The sequence below is a fragment of the Alligator sinensis genome, unplaced genomic scaffold (assembly GCF_000455745.1).
Source record: "Alligator sinensis unplaced genomic scaffold, ASM45574v1 scaffold38_1, whole genome shotgun sequence".
Lineage (NCBI taxonomy): Eukaryota > Metazoa > Chordata > Crocodylia > Alligatoridae > Alligator > Alligator sinensis.
In genome coordinates this window covers 16690-37837 of record NW_005842179.1, presented here as the reverse complement: position 1 = coordinate 37837, position 21148 = coordinate 16690, and the positions used below count along the sequence as shown (strand labels likewise).

Genomic DNA, 21148 nt, shown 5'->3' with positions numbered 1-21148 from the left:
GGTCCCTGCACAAGAAAACGGAGGTGAAGAATTTGTTAAAGAGGTCTGCCTTCTCCTCTGGTGCAACCACCAGATTGCCCAGTGTATCTTGCAGGGGCCCCATGTTTCCCGGTGCCTTCTTCATCCTCCCTATATATTTGAAAAAGGACTTTTTATTATCTTTGATCTTGGACACTAGTCTTAGCTCTATGCCCACCTTAGCTTTCCTACAGACCCGAGCAGTGGAGGTATACTCCTCTTTGGAGATAGCCCCCCCACCTTCCACCAGGTGTATGCCGCCTCTTTGGCAACCAGGCATTCCCAGGTGTCCTTGGTGAGCCGGGGGGGCTTGTGGGCGCTCTTGCCCCCCTTGCTTCTTGTTGGGCTCGTCACCCCTTGTGCCCTCAGTATCATCTCCTTAAGGAACGACCGCTCATCTTGGGCACTGAGTTCCCCTGCCCTTGAGAACCCCAGCGCCTCTCCCACTAATCTCAACTCATTGAAGTTGGCCCGCTTGAAGTCTAGGGCTACCGCCTTGCTTCAGGCCCTTGTCACCCTGTGCTGGATGATGAATTCCAGCAAGCGATGATCGCTATCACCCATGTGGTCAAAGACCTGGAGCCCCCTTACCAGATCATCGCCTGTGGCCAGGACCAGGTCCAACAGGGCATTTCCTCTGGTGGGACTGTGCACCTCCTGGGTTAAATGGAGGTCCTGTATCTCAGCCAGGAACCTCCTGGAACGGTCCAACCTGGCTGACTGCTCCTCCCAGCAAATGTCTGGGTAATTTAGATCACCCATGACAACTACATCCTTTGCTTTAAGTGCCTCTGCAAGCTCGCCCGAAAATTCCCGGTCCAGCTCCTCCCCGTGTTTGGGGGGTCTGTATTAGACCCCCACTGTTAAATCCCTCTCCCCCCGACCCCTTGTATCTTGACCCAGAGCATTTCAGCTTGCCCCTCCTCTGACCCCATTTTGCTGGCAGAGGATGTGTATTGCTCTTTGACATGGAGCACTACACCCCATCCCTACCTTCCTTCTCTATCCCACCTGTAAAGCCTATAGCCTCTAATGCTAATTGCCCAGTCGTGGGATGAATCCCACCATGTTTCTGTAAGCCCTACTATGTCTGGGTTTGAACTGGCTATTCTGAGGGCGAGTTCCTCCTGTTTGTTCCCCATACTACGAGCACTGGTATATTTATTGTTGAACTTACCTGTTCATACCATTTGGGACCATTATGCTTACCGTTCGTATTTGGGTGTGTATATAGTTATAGTTATATGTATTTATAACCTGTAAATACTCACTTTAGTTTACTACCTTTATATATATACCTATATTAAATTTTGTACCTGGTTAAGACATTGCTTTCTGTCCCTGCTCTATTGAGACATGATAGGTGGGAGGGAACTGTAAGTGACTGCAGTTTCCACCCCACCACATGTGCCCTGCTGGCTTTCCCCTTCTATTGGTGAGAGGGGACACTCACTTTGGGGACACCCAGGTTACACTCCTTTGTCAGGGATTGAAAGTCTGTGCATTGAAAAGAAGAAAAACATTCTATCACTTAATAAGATGAATATTAAGCATCTTAGTGGTATACAGCAATCAACTCTGTAAAAGTAGGAAAAAATTCATTTGAACCAATAGAGAAAATGAGATATGCCAGCTATATGAAGTTTCAGTTTTATTTTGACCTCAGTAATTAAGGCCTCTGTAAGCCTTTAGATATGAGTAATACTTATTGTCTAAGTTCTGCTCTTCAGTGCAGCAAAGCTCTTGATCCTTACCAAAGCTGGTCGTTTTTACAAAAAGATTAGAATAATGCTTTTTACTAGTGGTCAAACGTTTTGCTCCATAGGCCAGATGAGCAGTTCCTAGTCAGTCTGTGGTCCAGATCCCACCAGTGGTCCCAGTCTGACTATGTGGAGGATGTAGCAGGCAGCCTAACCCCAACCCATCCCTACAGGGGGAAGGAGATATGGCCAGGCCCTGACCTAGCCCCACAAAGAGAAGGGGGAATGGCCTGGCCCAGACCCAGACCCATGGGGCCACCATTCTCCTGTCACCAAATTTCCTGACCTCAGGACACCCACAGGCCAGATGCCATGGCACTGTGTGCTGGATTTGGCCCGTGGGCCAGGAGTTGAGCATCCCTGCTTTATACTATTGCCATAGTGGGAAAATGTAAGGTCAGCATCACTATCTACTATGGAGATGACAGGGCATTTCATGATGGTAAACATACTTATTTAATTAATGTAGAATTGATGAAGAATATGTCTGTTAATGAGATTTCATATCTACAGTCTCTCAATAACTCACTATCTCTATGTCAAATTTGCAAAACAAGATAGTGGAAATTCAGCTGACAGAAGTTGATATCTTTGAGCAAGATCCAGAAGCACTTTAGACTCCTAAAACTTTTGATCTTGTCCTTTTCCACCTATGAAGTACCTAAGTGAGCCTAGGCACCTAAGTTGTCCCTATTCCATGGTACTCAAGTATCTTAAAATACTTGGTTATCTTGTTTAATTTTATAATGTGCTATCATCTTAGGCTAAGTCACAAAAAGCAGTGAGGGGAAAGAAGAGGAGGTCCAAGATTATTTCTGATCTTTACCTACTGACTGTCTAATTTAAAGTCTAGGTCAGGGAGTAAAGGCCACAAATGCCCCTCTAGATCTTGACTTTTGTTGCATGAAGAGACCAAATAAAACCTGGGTAACCCTTCCGTAGCTTTCAGAGGTTAAGATGTTAGCAGAAATAAAACTCAGGTCTTTTAGACAAAACAAAGAGATATGACTTCTGGATACTCAGAAATATTGATACCATTTTTTTCTGAATTGCTTTAACGTGTACAATAATGCTGTTTGGAAAAATCTGTCATAACAGGATCTAGGAGGAGGAAACCAGGGTTGTCAACGGTTTGTAAGTTTACAGCCTAAAATCTTCTGTGCACAAATTCTGGAAAAATAATTTTGCCCCTGTGAAAATAAGACATCCTCATCTTGCTTCAAGATTCATCACCTGAATGAAATTACATTTGAGGCAGTCATCAATGCTGGGCAGAGAGAACAGAGTAGCACCACCATATCTAAGCAGGAGATCTGATTGTCACAGCTTTCTGGCCCACTGTAGCCTCCATAGTTCCTTGCATCTTGGATGGAGCTGTGGGGCTGGGAGGTGGGGAGAGGTAGTAGGTGGGGTCCATGCCAGGATAGGGGGAGCGGGGCTAGTGGGTTGGCTGGGAAGGATAGCATGGTGTTGAGTACAGTCAAGGGTGTCAGGGTGTGAGCTAAGTAGGGGACTCATGTGGTGGGGGCAGCAGGTTATAACACCATCTCTGCAGTTACACAGGGCTACCAAGATTTTTTTTAACTGACAGTAAAAAATTTGTCAGTGAAAAAGTTTTCAGATTAGGAAACACATATGCTATTACATTGCCTGCAAGATGATTTTTTTAAAGGAGCATGTAGTGCCGTTCCTCAGTGTAGGAATAAAATGTGCCTCCACTTAATGAGCCCCTTGAGAAAATGGTGTTTATCTGTGGTATTAGCTAGACAGCACCCCCTGTGCTTTTCAGTATCATAGAGAGATCCCTGCTGCATGTAAGGCGGGATTGAGCACTTGATCTGAGGGTATTTAGTACCATAGAAATCAGCTCTTTCAAATCTAACATCTTATGTTGAATGTTTTTGTTACCCATGATTTCATACCTATTCAGTATCACTGCTTAAGTCACTCAGTGCTCTGAAGGTATGATTATACCATGTCCCCCGGGCTGTCCGGGAGGATGCTCTCAAGCATGCCCAGCCCACCTGTTCCCACTTGGATATGCCAAACTTAGATATTCAGCACTGAAACTTCACTGGAGGCACTACCTACAGCCACTCAAACATGTTGAAGATGCAAACCTCAACAGAAGGTGTGGAGAATGATGAACTTCCACAGTGACTTCACTGCCATATTTCTGGATTTGACATGTACTAGCAGAAATGGCAGCCGGGTGTGCTCAAGAGTTTCTCTCCAAGTGTGCCATGAAAGAACCCTCTTAGAAGGTCTGGATTCTTCCCCTTTCCATTTTTTTCTCACATTTGTGGGCTACTTTGCTGAGTGGGAGCTGCCATGGTAATTTAAGCCTATTGTCCATGCAGCATACAAAGAGAAGGAGCATTGAAAGATTGTGCAGTATCCATTGTTGGAAGTTTTTAAGAGCAGATTAGACAGATACTTGGCTGGGATGTTTCAGTCAGGGATGATCCTGCTTTGAGCAGGTTTTTGGAAATAAATGACCTCCTGATAGGCTTTCCAGCCTCACTTTTCTATGATTGCAGGACTATAAATGAGAGCTCTTTAGCAAAGCAGAAAAATAATACAAACACTGGCTTTTTCTAACGTATAATTGTTACAACCACATCAAAGCTTCATTTGCCATTGATAAACACCAGTAAAGTATTACGTTTTGGAAATTCAGTTGAAGTAGTGATGGGCATGCTCCATAGAGTTTATTTCCAAATCCAGACTGGCCCAATGCCCAGAGTGTTTGTACCTGGGCATTTTGGCTTGGACTCATCTCAAAATGTGAATTAAAAAAAAGTAAAAGTAAAAATGGTCAGAGCATGGTTTATAGACAACAGGTGTGATGGGATGCATGCATAATCCCTCCTGTAGTTTCCAGGGGACACACTTTACAGTGGCAGGACCATGGCTTTGGAAAAGGAATGTAGTATGTTCTCCAATCCACACCAATCAGCAATGATGACCATTGAATAGGGCAGGGGGGGAAGGGAAGGGAAGGAACACAGCTCTACCTTAATCTCACCCATGCTCAATTAGGGTGACTTGTTTCAACAGTAGTTATTTTTTTATCCATAGTCACTGAATTATTCTGTGCAGAAATGTAAGAAGCCTCCCTCCTGCCCCCTATACAAAATTGTATGTCTGACCAATTGGGACTTAAATAATAAATCCTAGAAATACAAGCAAACATTGGCTGAAATACAGATGCAGTAAGAACTACTCTATATTAGTAATTTATTTTGTCTGTAATTCATCATTCACTATTTTTGAACCAACATTCACGAAGTAGATCAAATAGCAAAGTAAGACCCAGTGAGGAGGTCTGTAAATTGGATAGAAATATTTTTACATGAACTTGTTCTGTTTTTCCTTCTTCTCTTTGAGGTCTCTGACTTTGGCAGAATATCTGGCCTTGAAGAGCTTATCCTGTCTTGCAGTGGAACAGAATCAATAGAAAATAACACCTTCAAGGCTCTGAGCACCTTGCAAACCCTGGAACTCTGCAAGAACAAGCTAAGGCGTATACCCACTTTCCTCCCATCCAGCCTTGAAGTATTAAAACTTGGTGATAATTCAATAAATGCTATACATGGGTCTGATTTGGAAGGTTTAAAGAAACTCAGGGTGCTTGATATTCAAAACAACTTGATTTTAGCACTCTCTTTCAGCACGCTTTCCTCCCTTTGCAGCTTACAAAGTCTGATTTTGGATGGTAACAATATGGAATCTGTGTCTGGCCCACTTAAACTTCCCAAGCTGAAGTATCTGAGTATGGCTAATAACAAACTGCACTCTTTCTTAGGCCACTTCTTTGAACCTCTGCAAGATTTACAGTTTCTGAGCTTTAGCGGAAACCATCTGGAAAAGGTCCCACCTGACCTGCCCAAGTCCTTGCTTTCATTAAAACTAGAGAGAAACAGACTCAAAACAGTAAGATTTCGAGACATGCAGCATCTAGAAAACCTATCTGAGCTTTTTCTTTCTGAAAATCAGCTTTCGTCAATAGATGGTGCTCACCTTCTTCCTAACTTAATCGCACTGGAACTGTCCAGGAACCAGCTCCAAGCTATGCCACTCAGGCTTCCAGCCAGACTACAGAAACTTGACTGCAGCAATAACCTGATTAGGCAAGTCACAGCACAGGACTTCCAGGGTCTACGAAACCTCAGGCATCTGTTTCTTGATAACAACGCTGTTAGTCTGTTTGAGGCTGGAGCTCTTCAGAGGTGTGCACAGCTCTCTAACCTGGCACTGGAACAAAACCTGCTTATTTCTATTCCACTAAGGCAAGTGAATGTTAAGTCAGTTTATACCTGAGGGCCATCACCTCCCTCTTTTCCTGGGAACCAAAGAGTGCAGAAACTGGACTAAAGTTGTGGGGGGATAGGAGGGAGATGAGAGTAGCTGCCATGCTTCAAGCCTTCTCTCCCTTCCTCATTTCTGAATCTGGACTCCTTCAGTGTGCAGTGAGCAGGACGGGGGAATACAGCTACTTTTCATAACATCATGCCCCTGGAAAGCTGTTGGAATTTCTTTGTGGGAATGAATGCTGATCAGTCACTGGCATCACTCCCCCAGTTGATGAGTCTTTTTAGCAAGCTGGCAGTGGGAAGAGGATCAGGGTTACACACTATGTAGGAGAAACATGCTGTTTTGGGAGGCAGAGACCCAAGAACAGTGTACAGGCACTAGATCGCTCCTCTGATACTCTGGAATTTCCCAATGATCTTGGGACATCCATCCTGCCTGCTCTACAGATGTGTTCGTGTGTGTGATGGGAGAGAAGGCTAGAAGCCTACTCCTTGAGGACTGAAAGATCTGCAGGAGATTCCACAAATTGGGGGTTTTTTGTGTCCTGCATGCATATTTACTGCATAAGGCTATTTTTTTTTTAAATTCACAACAAAATTCAGTCCTCTCAGTATAAATAGATGTAGTTACAGCTGCAGTGTACAGTGATCCAATTAAATGTATGTACACCTCTTTCCACCTTGATGTCTCTACAAAGTCCTGTTACTTTCAGCAGTTGTTCTGTGCCTATGAAAGATTAGCTCTTAATTTATTTAATATATAAAGGGTACTGCCTGGCTCCTGCAGTAATGGCTGTAAGGCTGAGGAGCCTTTCATTGTCTTGAGTCCTGCCAAGCATTTGTAAGGAAAGAGAATGTTACCATATGATGGCTATTGGATGGGCTTTGAAATGCCTTTGAGCTCAGTCCCATTTCCAGAAAAGAAATATCCATACCACACACCTAACACCATATCTGGCACTAATCTGTTGGTAGTCTCAGCAAAGAGCTGAGTGAATGTTTGTTTCAGGTTTCTGGCTGCAACTGTGACTATGCTGTTTCCATAGGACCTAGATAAAAGGAGCAGGCTAGAGGGTACAAAAGAATAATGCAGAAACGGGACACTGATTTTCTCTGATTTACCCTCTCATATTTCAAGGTTAGTGGGGCATTTAATGAAGCTGAAAGACAGCAAAGTTACAACCGATAGAAAAGAAGTACATTCTTACTAAGCCATACTTTTCCTATCGTTGCTCCAGTATAAGATTCCAAAAGCTCAGCATGGTTCAGAGAAGAACTGGATGTTCATATGGATACTAACAGTCACTGTTTAATTAAATTCATTAAAGTATTAAAGAAAACCTCATAAATTTGGCAGGGTTTTAAAACCGAACACTCTGGGTCATAAGCCAGCTTCTAATTGAAGAATATACAGAAAACCTTCCCTTGTGCATAGCATATTGTCTAATTGCCCAGTTTGAGTCTCTTGCATTTTCTTTTCAGCATCTGGTTCTGGCCATTACTAGGTAGGAAACTGGACCAGAGAACTAGACAAACACTGATCTTATCCAATATAATAAGTCCTTTGTTAAATATCTGCACAATAAGATGCTATAAAAATAGCCCTTTATTTATATAACATCCACTTCTTTAATACAACTACAGTGTTACATATTATTTTACATTTAGTGCACTGGCTTAACAGGGCATAGTAAATAACATAATACAATTTTACCTGCTATACATCTCTGTTAGCATCTGGTGCCTTGAATCTATTTGGAAAGAGCTTTATAATCAGTGATTTAGTGGCATATAAATATTTGATTTCAGTCTAGCTTGACAGGAATGTTTAATGCTTTCTGGTTATGTTAGTATTGTCTAATCCATCTTATTTTTATAACCTCTGTAGTAGAGACAATTTTAGGGGAAGAAAGAGCTGTCTATTAGCCTTTTAGTGATATAATTTTGAAAGATACACTGGAGATTTTCAATTCTTCAGCGAACATAAATTCCAGGGTAGGACTATAAAACACAAGTGGAGGGATGAGTAAAAGGATACTTTATATACTAGATCTGATTATATGCGTACACTCGGGTCTCTCTTTATGTGAATTCGTTTTGTGCAAATTCGCTTATATGCGATGAGGGGAACAGATGAGGGGAAACAGGGAACAGAGGGGATGCACAGAAGAGGTGCTCACCCCGCACTGCCTTGGCACCACGTCCGCTGCTCATGACACTGCTTGCAGCACAGGGTGAGCACTTTCTCCACACAGCCCCACTGTTCCCTGCTTCCCTGCCCCAGGTGCCTCCACAGCCCAGTGGGCATGACCCGGTGCAGCAGGGAGCTCATAGCCCCTCTGCGCAGCCCCACTGTTCCCAGCTGCGCCAGCTTGTGCCCACTGGACTGGAGAGACACCCAGGGAAGGGAAGCAGGGTGGAGCCAGGAGTGGCAAGCAGCCGGTGTTCCCTGCTGCCCTGCTTCCCTCCCCCGGGTGCCTCTCCAGCCTACCCCACGCTGCTCTGGTGGCGCACCCCCTGCATGTGCCACTGCTTGCAGTGCACAGCTCGCAGCCTCTCTGCACAGCAGTTATTATATTGTGTGATTACTGTTTGAATTTGTCATCGTTTTGGGGAGCAGTAGAGTGAGGCTGGTACATTGCATTGCAGGTAATCATGGATTCGCTTTATGCAAGGTTTTTTTTGGAATGCAACCCCTGCATAAAGAGAGACCTGAGTGTATCAATTGGTAGTTGAGAATATGCTCTCTCACTATTAGTCTTTTAGTGATATAATTTCCCAGCACGATTTGCAGCCATAACATATACACAGGGCCAGCCCACAATTTTTTGGGGCCCACTGCAAGGCATAGCTTTGGGGCACACTGACGTGAAGAAGGCATCAGCGGTGGGGGGTGAGGGTGGTGAGCACAGAGGTGCACTGGGTGCACTGGGGCCCTGGGCAAGCACAAAATTGGAGGCCCCCTCCCTCCATGGGAGCTGGGCTATGGGAGAGGAGGGGCCCCTTCCCCTCTTAGTGCTGGCAGGGGAGATTGGGTGGACCCTGCTGGTCTGGGAGGCACATGCCCACCATTTCTCCCTGCTCCTACTATGGTCAAATGTACACATACACATGACAGACAAGGTTATTTGGGTAAATCTGATGTCTTTTATTAGACCGACTAAGTAGTTGGAAATATTTTTCTAGCAAGCTTTCAGGTTTAAAAACCCTTGGTCAGGTTGGGAAAGCATCTGCAGTTGGTGTGTGCTCTTTCTGGATGGAACGAATAGTAAAGAAGCCAGAGACTGGTCTGCATGCAAGCCAGGCAGTGAACATGTAAATTGAGGAGTCAGTGGGTGAGAATCAGTGGATTTTGTGGAATAAATCCTTAAATCACTTGTTACCAAAAGAGTGAGTTTTGTCCAAGACACTACAGACTTTCTATGAAAACTTAAAAACATAGACCACCTTCCCAGCAACACCCTCCTAGCCACCACAGATGTTACCAGCTTATATACCAACATCCCACACCAGGATGGCATCCAAGCCTTCCTTACATACCTACAAAAGTAAGATGACAACTCTGAGTGCAGACCCAAAGATATTACTGAAATTATATTCTTCATCCTCACACACAACAATTTCACATTTAATAACCAACGCTTCCTCCGGATCATGGGTACAGCTATGGGCACCAAAATGGCCCCACAATGTGCCAACCTTTTTAGGAGCTACCTGGAAGAAGAATTCCTCAAAGACTGCAACATCAAACCCTTGCTATACTTAAGATATATCAATGACATCATCATCATTTGGACTGAAAACCTGCAATCGCTGATTGAGTTCCAGCAGAAGAAATTCAGCAATCATCACCCCTCCATCCGACTATCTCTTGAGTACTCCAGCACCAACATCTCCTTTTTAGACAAAATGATCAGCATCCAGAATGGTAAAATACAGACCATGTTATACAAGAAGCCCACAGACCAACATACATATCTTCACAGAACCAGCAATCACCCTAAACATACCAAGAAACCTGTGATACACAGCCAACCCCTCAGATCCCACCGAATTTGCACTGAGGAGAACATTGCTACCTCACAAATCTTAAAAAGACTTTCACTCAACAAGGACACTCCTCCAGAGAGATAGATGCACATTTGAAAGAGCCACCTGGATACCACGTGAAGAACTGCTGCAGTGCAGAAGGAAAACCCCCACAAATCACACCACTGGTTATGATATATCACACCTCCCTGAAACCTATATGGAAAATCCTCAAACAATTGCAACCCATACTAGAAGGAAACCCAATTCTTAAAGAGATCTTCCCAGAACAACTCATCCTAGCCTTCAAACAAGCACTGAACCTCGCTAACCTCATCACCGGAAGCAAACTTCCTCCAGCCCAGAACACACCAAATGGATCCAGACCGTGCCATGACAAGAAATGCAAAACCTGCCCACACATCTCCACCACCCCCACTATCACTACACCCCACAACAGAGCCATCAACATTCCTGTATCTTACAGCTGCACCTCCAGAAATGTAATGTATCTCATCCAATGCACCAAATGCCCTGATGGAAAATATGTAGGAGAGACTAAACAACAACTGCTCTCCAGAATGAACGCACATCCGATATCTATTAAAGACCAGAATACCCAATTACTGGTGGGGGCACACTCTCACAAGAAAACCACTCTCTCTCCAATCTCTCATTATTAACCCTCACAGGGAATTCACAAAACACTTTTCACAGACGAGCCTATGAACTTCACTTCATCAACCTCCTAGATACAAAAAATCATGGAATAAACATAGAAGAAATACAAGACTGTAGAACTCTTGGTTCCAAAATAATACCTTTTATTAGACCAACTGGGAAATCACAAGATAACTATCTTGTTCTGCAAGTTTTAGGGCTCAAAGGCCCTTCTCATCCGGCTCTGAGAAATGTATAGATGGTAAAAAGTCCCCAGAGGTAGGAAATAAACTTAATTTTTGCACAGATGGAGCTGAAGATGGAAAGCTGTCCCTCTGGATCCAACTCTTTCTTGTGATTTCCTAGTTGGTTTAATAAAAGGTATTATTTTGGAACCAAGAGTTCTACATTTTGGTATTTCTTCTCGTCTAAGACCAATATGGCTACCAAGTGCATCCCTGAAACATGGAAGATGCTGAATTTTAGTTGATTTTGGATTTTAAACTTCATTTCAGAACAACAAGAAAGATTTTTTACCTCCCCGCCTGCCTTCTGACACCTCCAGGGAAGGAATTTTACCTAATCTACATACCAAAGAGCAACTCAGCACAACTCTCAAAGACACAGCTACTAAGTGCATCCCTGGACTACACATAGACATTGGATTTATGACACACTATAAGCTGCCTGCCATCTGACCACTCAGGTACCTCTCCACTTTTCCCTGCTATATTCATCCCCATCTCTCACCCACTGGCTCCTCAATTCACATCTTCACTGACTGCCCTTCTTGCTGTAGCCCAGCCTCTGGCCTCTTTACTATTTATTCCATCCAGGAAGAGCACACACCAACTGCAGATGCTTCCCCAGCCTGACCAAGGGCTTTTAAGCCCAAAAGCTTGCCAAAAAAAAATGTTTCTAACTATTTGGTTGGTCTAATAAGAAATATCATGCACGCACACAAACACACAGACCCCCCTTGCCCGACAGCCCTCCACCCCCTAGCCCCCCACAGCCTCCCTCAGCTCAGTCTCACTCCCCCCCACCCCTGCTACAGTCACATGCAGGGAGCTGCTGCCTTGCTGTCCCAATGCAGAGGGCTGGGCTGGGCTGGGCTGGGCCTGGCTGCGAGCAGGTAAAGCAGGACTCTCCCAGCCCAGCTCGGCCCTCTCCCCCGTAGGTGTGGTGCCACGTGGCCCGCAGGTGCAGTGGGGCTTTTCAGGCAAGACCCCAGCCCTGCCTGTCCTCCCCCAGCTCCATCGGTGGAGAAGGGGCCTTGCTTCTGCTGCCACGGAAGCAAATGTGAAAGCCACAGTTTCAAACTTGGCGCTTGAAATGGGCACAGAGTTTAAAACTGCGGCTTTCACTTCCCTGCTGGGGTGGATGCTGGCCGCACAGGGCCCCTTGGCTATGGGCCTCCCTGTGGCCGCAGGTTTTGCAGGCATGGGTGGGCCAGCCCTGCATATACAATGGCTCCCTGAACGCTGATTGCTGATGCCAGTGTGCTAAGGAGCTTGCCATAGGTTCTTTAAGAAATGGTTTAAAATTCTGAAGCTAGCTTAATCCCACCTTCAGAAGCAGCAACAGCATTGCTGTCACACTGGCTCTGAGCATAAAAGAGTCCAAAGAGCAGCAAGAACAGTCAGACGGTTAAACATGGTTACTCTCTTAAACACTAGTTGTGATCAAACAGTAGGGCTTCAAAATCTAAACTTGACTTAAGTGGAATTCAGTTGGACTTCAGAGGGACTATGCTTAAGTTTTTGCTTGCTCAGGCCTTTGAGTATATATATTTTTGAAACAAGAACCTTAAGTGGTATCTTCTTATCAGTGCCTTCTGAGACCTGCATTTCACCCTGTGCCATCTTTCTTTCATGTCAAACCACTGTCCATACTAACTAAAATCATAGCTCCAGGTTTTTTCTCCAGTTTTTATTGTGGTTGCAAGATCAAAATCTCTCCAGAATAAATCGAGTTATTCCTTTTGCTCTTGCCTGGATATTGTAGTACCATGGAAGGCCACATTTTACAAACCTTACTCACTGAATATTCTCTCTGAAGCTCTGGAGAGTTTTTCAACAAACATGGCAAATAGCTTTGGCATATGATATTCAGTTTAGCTTTACAGAAACAACCACCTCAGCAATTGCACATCCCATGGGCTATTTTCATCATTTATTTTTAGTGATAGATCAAAGAATTACAGTAAAATAAGCTATCACGTCAGTAATGGGTGCTCGTGCAGAGTCACAGTTTAGTTCTAAGTAATTCTTGTTAACCTTCTTTATGATGACTTTGAGAATTATGTGCAACCAGAGTCCTTTACATTTCAGACTGGCACTCCTAACTTTAGCACCTTGTGAATCATAATACAGTATTAAATTGACTTTGGGATTAATTTCAAATTGATTTAATTAAAAATTGTCTTTTATGCCAAATTAGTACACTTCTCTAGCTAACAGTTTTCATGTACTAGTATGGAATAAAAGTAGAAGATTATAAATGAATGAGTAAGGCTTCTGAAATACAAAAGTAATTAAAACAACAAGCCTCATTTTGTGGCCAAAATGGCTGAATGCAAAATAAAAAGATGACAAAATATATGGTGAAAAATACATCAGATTTTCATTTTCATATTTACTCAGTTCTAAATTGTTGTTTTTTTTTCAACAAAGCTGTGTAGGAATAATTTGTTTTTTGTCCCTGATGACATCTTTTTAAGATCAGTTAGAAATATTTAACAAAGATATGAGCACTTCCTTTTCAGGTTCTTTTGACCTGTTGTGCATAATTTCTGAATCTGATGCTGACAAAATAAAGAAACAAAAAGAAAAAAATACACGTTACTGCACAAAATGTCAACCACATTTATGCAAAGAAAGCCTTAGGGGGTATATCCTCAGCCTTCTGTACATATTTTGTCTTTGGCACTGCTATAAGTTGGTCTTGGTTATGACTATTACATGGGACTCCATGAAATTTACTTTCACGTTAATTAAAGCCCACTTTGAATGCAATACTTTCCCCTCAAAAAAAGAGCCTATTCAGGGATGTAATAATTTGGGGGAAACAAGTCTGCTATACACAGATGTTGGGCCAACAGCTTTCAAAAAATCACGTGAGTAATAATTTAGACATATGTCCACAATCATGCATAGAAATATTTTAGGGCCATGTCTCCTCCGCAGTATGGCATCCCAGTGCCTTCATTTTCAATGGCACTGGCAGAATCAGTATAGCAAATGTTCAGTTTGTTTCATTTTTGTTCAGACTTCCAGATACTCTAGCCAGATTGGATCTGAAAGGAAATGACATACAGGATGTTGGAGAACAAGAGCTGAAGGACTTGAAACAACTTCAGGTTTTAAATCTACGTAACAACAAGATATCTTCCTTGGATCGCAAAGTCTTGGAGTATTTGCCTCGTCTCAGGCACCTGTATCTAGATGGAAACCCTTGGAATTGCACCTGTGACCTGCTCAGAACCAGAAAGGTGCTGATGGCCAAAAGGACAGATGTCAAGGGAGGACAATGTGTAGCTCCAATAGGAAGTCAAGGAGAAAGCTGGATGTCTTCCCAAAAGATTCTGCAGCAATGTGAAGATGACTTTTCTTCAGCTGAAAGAATCAAAGAGGCAAGAAAGGAAATGAAAACCGATGATTTTCCCAGTGTTGGAATAAATGTGGATGATGATTATTATGATTATGAAATAGATTAATCATGATGATGGTGGGCCTTTAGAACTCTCTTCCATTATCATGTGGGGGTACCATTGAAATTTCCTCTTTTATTTTATATAAAACTTCGTGCTTTGAGGTGGGGAGGGGGTGGCTAACAGTGTATTATGATGTCAGGTTCTTTAAAAATTGTGAGAGGTTTTTTTAATCAATATTGTTATGCATTTAATATTAGGTGATTGTTGGGAAGTAAGAATATAATTTCTATCACCTGGAAAAGTGATCTATTGTTCTCTATGGGGTTCATAAAGGTAGGCTGATAGTTCTATAAAAACTCTGCAGACAAAAAGTGTTTCACAAGATACTGTGCCAGTACTGGAACTTTGAGATCCGTGCCATTTAATTGCACCTAATGGTGCTCCAGTTTCCAAAGAAGTTGAAACATCATGTTTTAGAATTATAGAATCATGTTATAGAATTATAAAATCATTGAAAATTAGGGTTGGAAGGGACCCCAGGAGGTCATCTAGTCCAAACCCCTGCTCAAGGCAGGACCATCTCCAACTAGATCATCCCAGCCAAGGTTTTGTCTAGCCAGGTCTTAAAAACTTCCAAGGATGGAGACTCCACCACCTCTTGGGGCAGCCTGTTCCAGTGTTTTGCTACCCTTTTAGTGAGAAAATTCTTCCTAATATCTAACCTAAACTTCCCTTGCTGCAACCTGAGACGGTTGCTCCTTGTTCTGTAGCACTGGTTACTGCATATTGAGTTTAGTACCTGTTATTACAGGTACTAAACTTAATGTACCATGACTACAGTGCATTAATGCACATGTAGACATGCCCTCTGTGAAGTCAAAAAACTCCCTATGAAGTAAAAAACTCTATGACAGTTACATATAAATTATTTGGTCTTTTAAGATATTTGGATGCCAAATAATGCAACACTAAGAAACAGCGCATGACAATAGCTTCTAAAACCAACCTGCTCTTGTCTCAGAATGTTATTTTCAGAAGAGTAAGTGAGAGAGTATCTCCCATATATTTTAGCTGGAATACTCATAAAACTAATCAGACAATATGCTGCCAGGTCCCACACATCACTTTTTAAAAAAACTGTGACTACTAATATTTTAATTCCAGTGTTTAGGATAAATGCCTTCTAAAATAGTTATTCGTAGATTCATAGATGTTTGGGTTGGAAGGGGCCTTAGCAGATCATCGAGTCCGACCTCCTGCCCTGGGCAGGAAAGAGCACTGGGGTCAGACGACCCCAGCCAGGTGCATGTCTAGCTTCCTTTTAAAGACCCCCAAGGTAGGGGAGAGCACTATCTCCCTTGGAAGCCCATTCCAGATTTTGGCAACCCTTACCATAAAGAAGTTCTTCCTGATGTCTAACCTAAATCTGCTCTCCATCAGTTTGTGGCCATTGTTTCTAGTTACTCCAAGGGGTGCCCTGATAAACAGAGAATCTCCTATTCCTTGCTGTCCCCCCTGATGAATTTGTAGGCAGCCACAAGATCACCTCTCAGCCTTCTCTGGTGGAGGCTGAAGAGATCCAGGGCCCTCAATCTCTCCTTGCAGGGCTTTGCCTGCAGGCCCCTAACCATACAAGTGGCCCTCCTCTGAACCCTCTCGAGGTTGTCCACATCCCTCTTACAGTGCAGCGCCCAAAACTGAACGCAATACTCCAACTGTGGCCTGACCAATGCCACTTAAAGGGAAAGTATTACCTCCTTGGATCTGTTTGTCATGTACCTGCTAATGCATGATAAAGTGTGGTTAGCTTAACTCATCACTTCGTTACATTGACAACTCATGTTCATCTTGGAGTCAACGGTGACTCCAAGATCCCTTTCCACTGCTGTGATTCTGAGAAGGTCCTTCCCTTGCCTGTAAGTGTGCTGGTGATTCCTTCTTCCTAGGTGGAGCACCTTGCATTTGTCCTTATTAAACTGCATCCTATTCTGTTCTGCTCACTTTTCCAACCTGCCCAGATCTGCCTGGATTCATTCCCTACCCTCTGCTATGTTAACTTTATCCCATAATTTGGTATCATCTGCGAATTTGGACAGAGTGTTTTCCACGCCCTCATCCAAGTCACTGATGAAGGCATAGTTACATATAGTCAAAATTGGTCACCGCCTATTAAATCTTTTGTAGATTTCCAGAGGAAGAAAATCAAGGCAGGGGCCTTTCCATTATTTAGTAGGGATATAATTTCCTTACATAGGATTCAGAAGTGAGGTAGTGATGTGCTTGTGACTTAACAGATATTTCCTTCAGTGAGCATCCATTATTTCCCTCAACAGCTGTGAGTAAGCTGTTAAACTTATTTAAAAAAAAACAAACCAAAGCACATGGTTCTTCAGGGATTGAAAGCTATTTTTTGGTCTCTTTGGATATAATATGCCAAAAACATAGATTATCTTTATTTTCCCTGCATCTACTTGTTCATCCCACAGTCTTTCTTTTTCTTATCTATTCATTTCTTTATAGTTTATTTTAATTGTCTTGATTTGTTGGAAACAAACACAGTCATTAGGAAGCAGATGGAAACGATGGTCTGAAAGCTTTTGAAGTTGGAACAGGCAATGAAGCATAAACCATAAAGTGAAGATGATGATGATTATGACAAAAGGTTATTAAAAAATAAAAATAAAATTAATCTTCTGCAGTGAAGCACAGGTTCAACTAGTTCTAATGGAATTTTTAGGAAAAGGGGGAAGTGGATACTCTCTCTGCACATGGTAGGATTTTGAATGATTTATACTTATACCACATGTGTGGTTCTACTAGTATAATCTATAACACCCCTCAGCTCAGCACTGTGGGAGGGAAGGAAGGGCTGCTCTAGCACCCCCCAGCTTCTAGCCTGAGCCACTGCAGGCATGTGCCTGCATGTCTGGGATGTCTTTACAGTTACAAACTGATTTAACCTAGCCAGGTTAGACTAACCTGCAAAGATTGAATCAATTCAGGCTCAGGCTTTTTCAATGTTTGTCCCTAGTCCAAGTGTTCTAAAGTTCTCATTGGCTATGAATTTAAAGTAACATTGGCCTCCTTCATCTGGTGCCTTATCACACAAGATTCCCTATATTTAATTTATTGTGTCTTTTTATCATGGATATCAGTGCCCCCAATTCTAGCATTGAAATTACCTGCTATTATTATTTCTAGCTCTGGAAATTTATTTTGGGTCATCTCCAGAGCAGTATGTAGAAATTTCCATTTCAAGACTGCATCAATTCTTGATGTACAAGGAGGGAAATAAACATTAATAAGAAGTAAGGGAGCTCTACCATGGAATTTGATGCAGACTTCAAATAGATAGTTATATTCTAATTCACTCAGGCTCCTTGTTGATATGAGAGTAACCAAACCTCCCTGTAACCGCTTTTTACTTCTATCCCTCCAGCCATTTTTGTGGAAAGAAAAGAGCCCAGGAATGAACACCGTCTTCCCATACGATGTCTCTTGCAAAATCACAATGTCAAAATCTTTAACTTTTCCGCAATGGATTGGATAATTTGTTTGAAAATGCAGCTATGTTCCAAATGGAAAAAACCAAGCTGATCAAGAAATGAAGCAATCTGCTTTTCCTTAGGATCTAGTCAATCTTTTGGGTCCACAGATACAAGAGTCGGGCAACCACTGATAGGAACTGAGGCCCTCACTGTTTATCATGTCTTACTTTGAATAGGTAGTGTCTTCTTTAATTTCCATGTTAAGAGAAAAATTGCCTGCCCTATTTATCACCAGGGGCCCAACATTTAAACTCCTAAAACCAACTTTCAGGAGGGAATATCTAGATTCCAGATGATCCTCTTGAGGATTACAGCCAAGCTACATAAATAATATTATTTTCCAATAACTGAAGAAAAATGTGCAGATACAAATTGAATAATAAGCCATTTAATTGCATCTAATGGTGCTGCAATTTCCAGAACAGCTGAAAGTCATGTTATGTGCACATAGCTTGCTACAGATAATTGTTCAGCAGTGTTCCCACAGTACTGCTTTGAGGATTATGTTAGATTTATAGGAATGGTTTGTGTCCATTAGTTTCACATAACTTAGATCATGTGATACAATTAAATTAACTGATGCAATTCTCCAGGTGCAATCCAGTTGTCTGCTCTTCTTATAGTGAATACAAAAAGAAAAGAATGAGTCTGTCAATTTTTTCATTGTTCCATTTCTATAGAGTTTATTTACTTGTCTCTAAAATCAGTATTCATAAATTTAAAAAAAACGGGACTAAATTTGACCTGACTGTATCCCCTTCAGGGATTTTTTTGCTCTTTCTCCTTTCTGAGGAGACCAGAAATTAGAATCAAATCTGAAAGAGAGAAAGAGATACTGTGAAACTTTGGTGAGCAGTAGATGAAAAACCATTGGACTGCAGTGTGGGACAAGTTGCTGCATGTAAGTATATGGAGCCTGCTGTAGCAGAAATTAAAGCGTGCATAGGAAATCATCCTCTCACCCTTGGTATAAACTTCAGGATGCTAACTGGAAATAAGATAATACAACAACTCATTATTTAAGTTAAGTAAAATAAAAGAGTTGAAATAGAAAAGTATTTGACAAAAAAAAAAAAAAAAAGAATAGAGGGATATTAATGTATCAGTTCCTTGAAAAAGAATGCTTTCTTTTTGAGGAAATCTGTAAGTACTGGCTTAAATAATGATTTAAGACCACATTTTTCTGATATAGGTTACGTATTGATAGGATAACCTGTTCTCTATTGGTTTTATCTCATATGTTACACTTTCTTTAGGCCTTACAGTAAGTATATTTCCTAATATTTAATTTGACTAACAACAGATTTAATTTGCCATATTTACCCAAATCCAAAATGACTTCAAATTTCAGACAAGTAGATTATGTCCACAGCAAATTACACATTTTCCATGTATCTATGCTCCCCTCCCCTTCCTGCACTTTGTCTGTGTGCCCTGGTGCCTGCCTTCCAGCCATTTGCCCCCTCCCCACTTCCTGCTTGCTGCTATCCTCTGTTCCCCCTGCCCACCAGCTACCACTTACCCGATGTGGCAGCTCTGGCTCCAGCTCTGGCTCAGGGTATAGAGCATATGGTGGCTCCCCTCTCCAGACTATTTGAAACAAAATGGTTTTATGATATAAAAATCAGGTGTGATTTGTACTTGAGCACAGATTTTATCTAACAGTTCCAAAAGTACATGAAAAGAAAGCAGAATTGAACTACACAAAATACTAAAAATCAGTGAACTACAAACAATAATCTGGGGTTTTCCTGCCAGTTCATAAATCTCAGCTGATACCTGAGCAGTGATAACAGCAAATTACTTTCCAAAGCAAACAGTTTCCATTTTCCATTATCTCCTATTGGCATGCAATGAGTGAATAATCATTCACATTCATGAAGTCTATTTTATCAGGTGTCACCGCTCAGTTATTTGGTTATGTCAGTTACTCAAGGGTCAACAGTTAATTAGGTTCTCAACAAATTAAGCTATGCAAGTCATATATTTAAATAGAGTGATAGGGGTTGCTTGGGTTTTTAACTTTTAACTTTTTAAACTTCCATCAGCCAAATTAATGTTTTTGGTAGGGTGCAATTTGGATGTTTATGGCAGCAATATATTTAAGCAAAGAATCACAGAAGAATTTGAGTTACTAAACAAGACCAAAAGGTACTTCCTTTTTCTGAATAAGATTTTTGTGTTAAACTAATTGTTATTCATAGAAAGATAAATTCTTTTAGCTGTTCATTGTAGGTGTCTCCCAAGTGTTACCTCAGTCTACCTGCCTTCCCTTAGTAGCAGAAGAAACAAATTTAACAGCAAAGGACTGGGTTCATAGACCTTGCTGATCACTTTGTTTGATACAATATATATAACAAGGAATTTGTAGATTCTCAGAAGTGCGTCTGTACGAATGCAGGGGCACATGCATTTTATTTGACTGCCATTATTCATGTAGATGAGGGTACTGTGCTAGTGTACTGAATTCAGTTGCTGCTTTAACCATTTGAACAGAATGACGAAGTAGGAGAAAGTTGTCATTTACTTGCTAGATAACAGCAAAAGGAAGTGAGGACTCACTGGCTAAAGGTCTGGGAATCAGAAATATTTGAGTTCAAATATACCACCTCTATACCTTAATAACCCAGTCAGACATGTTACCTCATTTTTTTCCAGTTGTAAAATGGAGTTATTTAACCAATATACAAGAGAGCTATAGAATGCAATCTGCTCAGAAGATGAATTACATAAAATAAATAAAGGAAACATTTCTATAAATAATAAAGAGTGTTGGAGTTTTTTGTCCTTATGGGATGCGTCCAGACAAGCACTCATGTGCTTCTTGCCCCATCTCAAACCCCTTTGAGATGGAGCAAGAGGCACATGTGGGAACGAAAAAATGTTCCCCGCACTGCAAATTTGCAGCTTGGGAATAAAATTAGACCCCTGGATATCCAGGGGTCTAAAAAAAATGAAGTTAAAAAAAGCAGGGCAGGGTCCTCGCAACAAGAGGCTGGGTCCTCCATGGAGATGCTCTGGCTGCCAGAGTGTCTCTATGGTTGGCTCCTCGCCCTGGTTCTGAAACACACGGGTCAGCACCAGGGCTCGAGTGCTGTGAGTAAGGCGTTGGGGAGGCCGGAGGATGGGGGAGGGGACTATGGAGGGACCCCCACCGGCCCC

General features: G+C 42.1%; 1 protein-coding gene across 1 annotated transcript in view; it reads left to right on the top strand.

Annotated features, from left to right (window-relative positions):
* Positions 1-14501, top strand: part of LOC102373482 (nephrocan-like) — a 57188-nt gene extending 42687 nt beyond the window's left edge. Inside the window, exons 4-5 of the mRNA XM_025207052.1 lie at positions 5169-6070; positions 14054-14501. Coding sequence (XP_025062837.1) covers positions 5169-6070; positions 14054-14501 — 1350 coding nt within the window. The remainder of the gene's footprint in view (positions 1-5168; positions 6071-14053) is intronic.
* The last annotated feature ends 6647 nt before the right edge of the window (positions 14502-21148 follow it).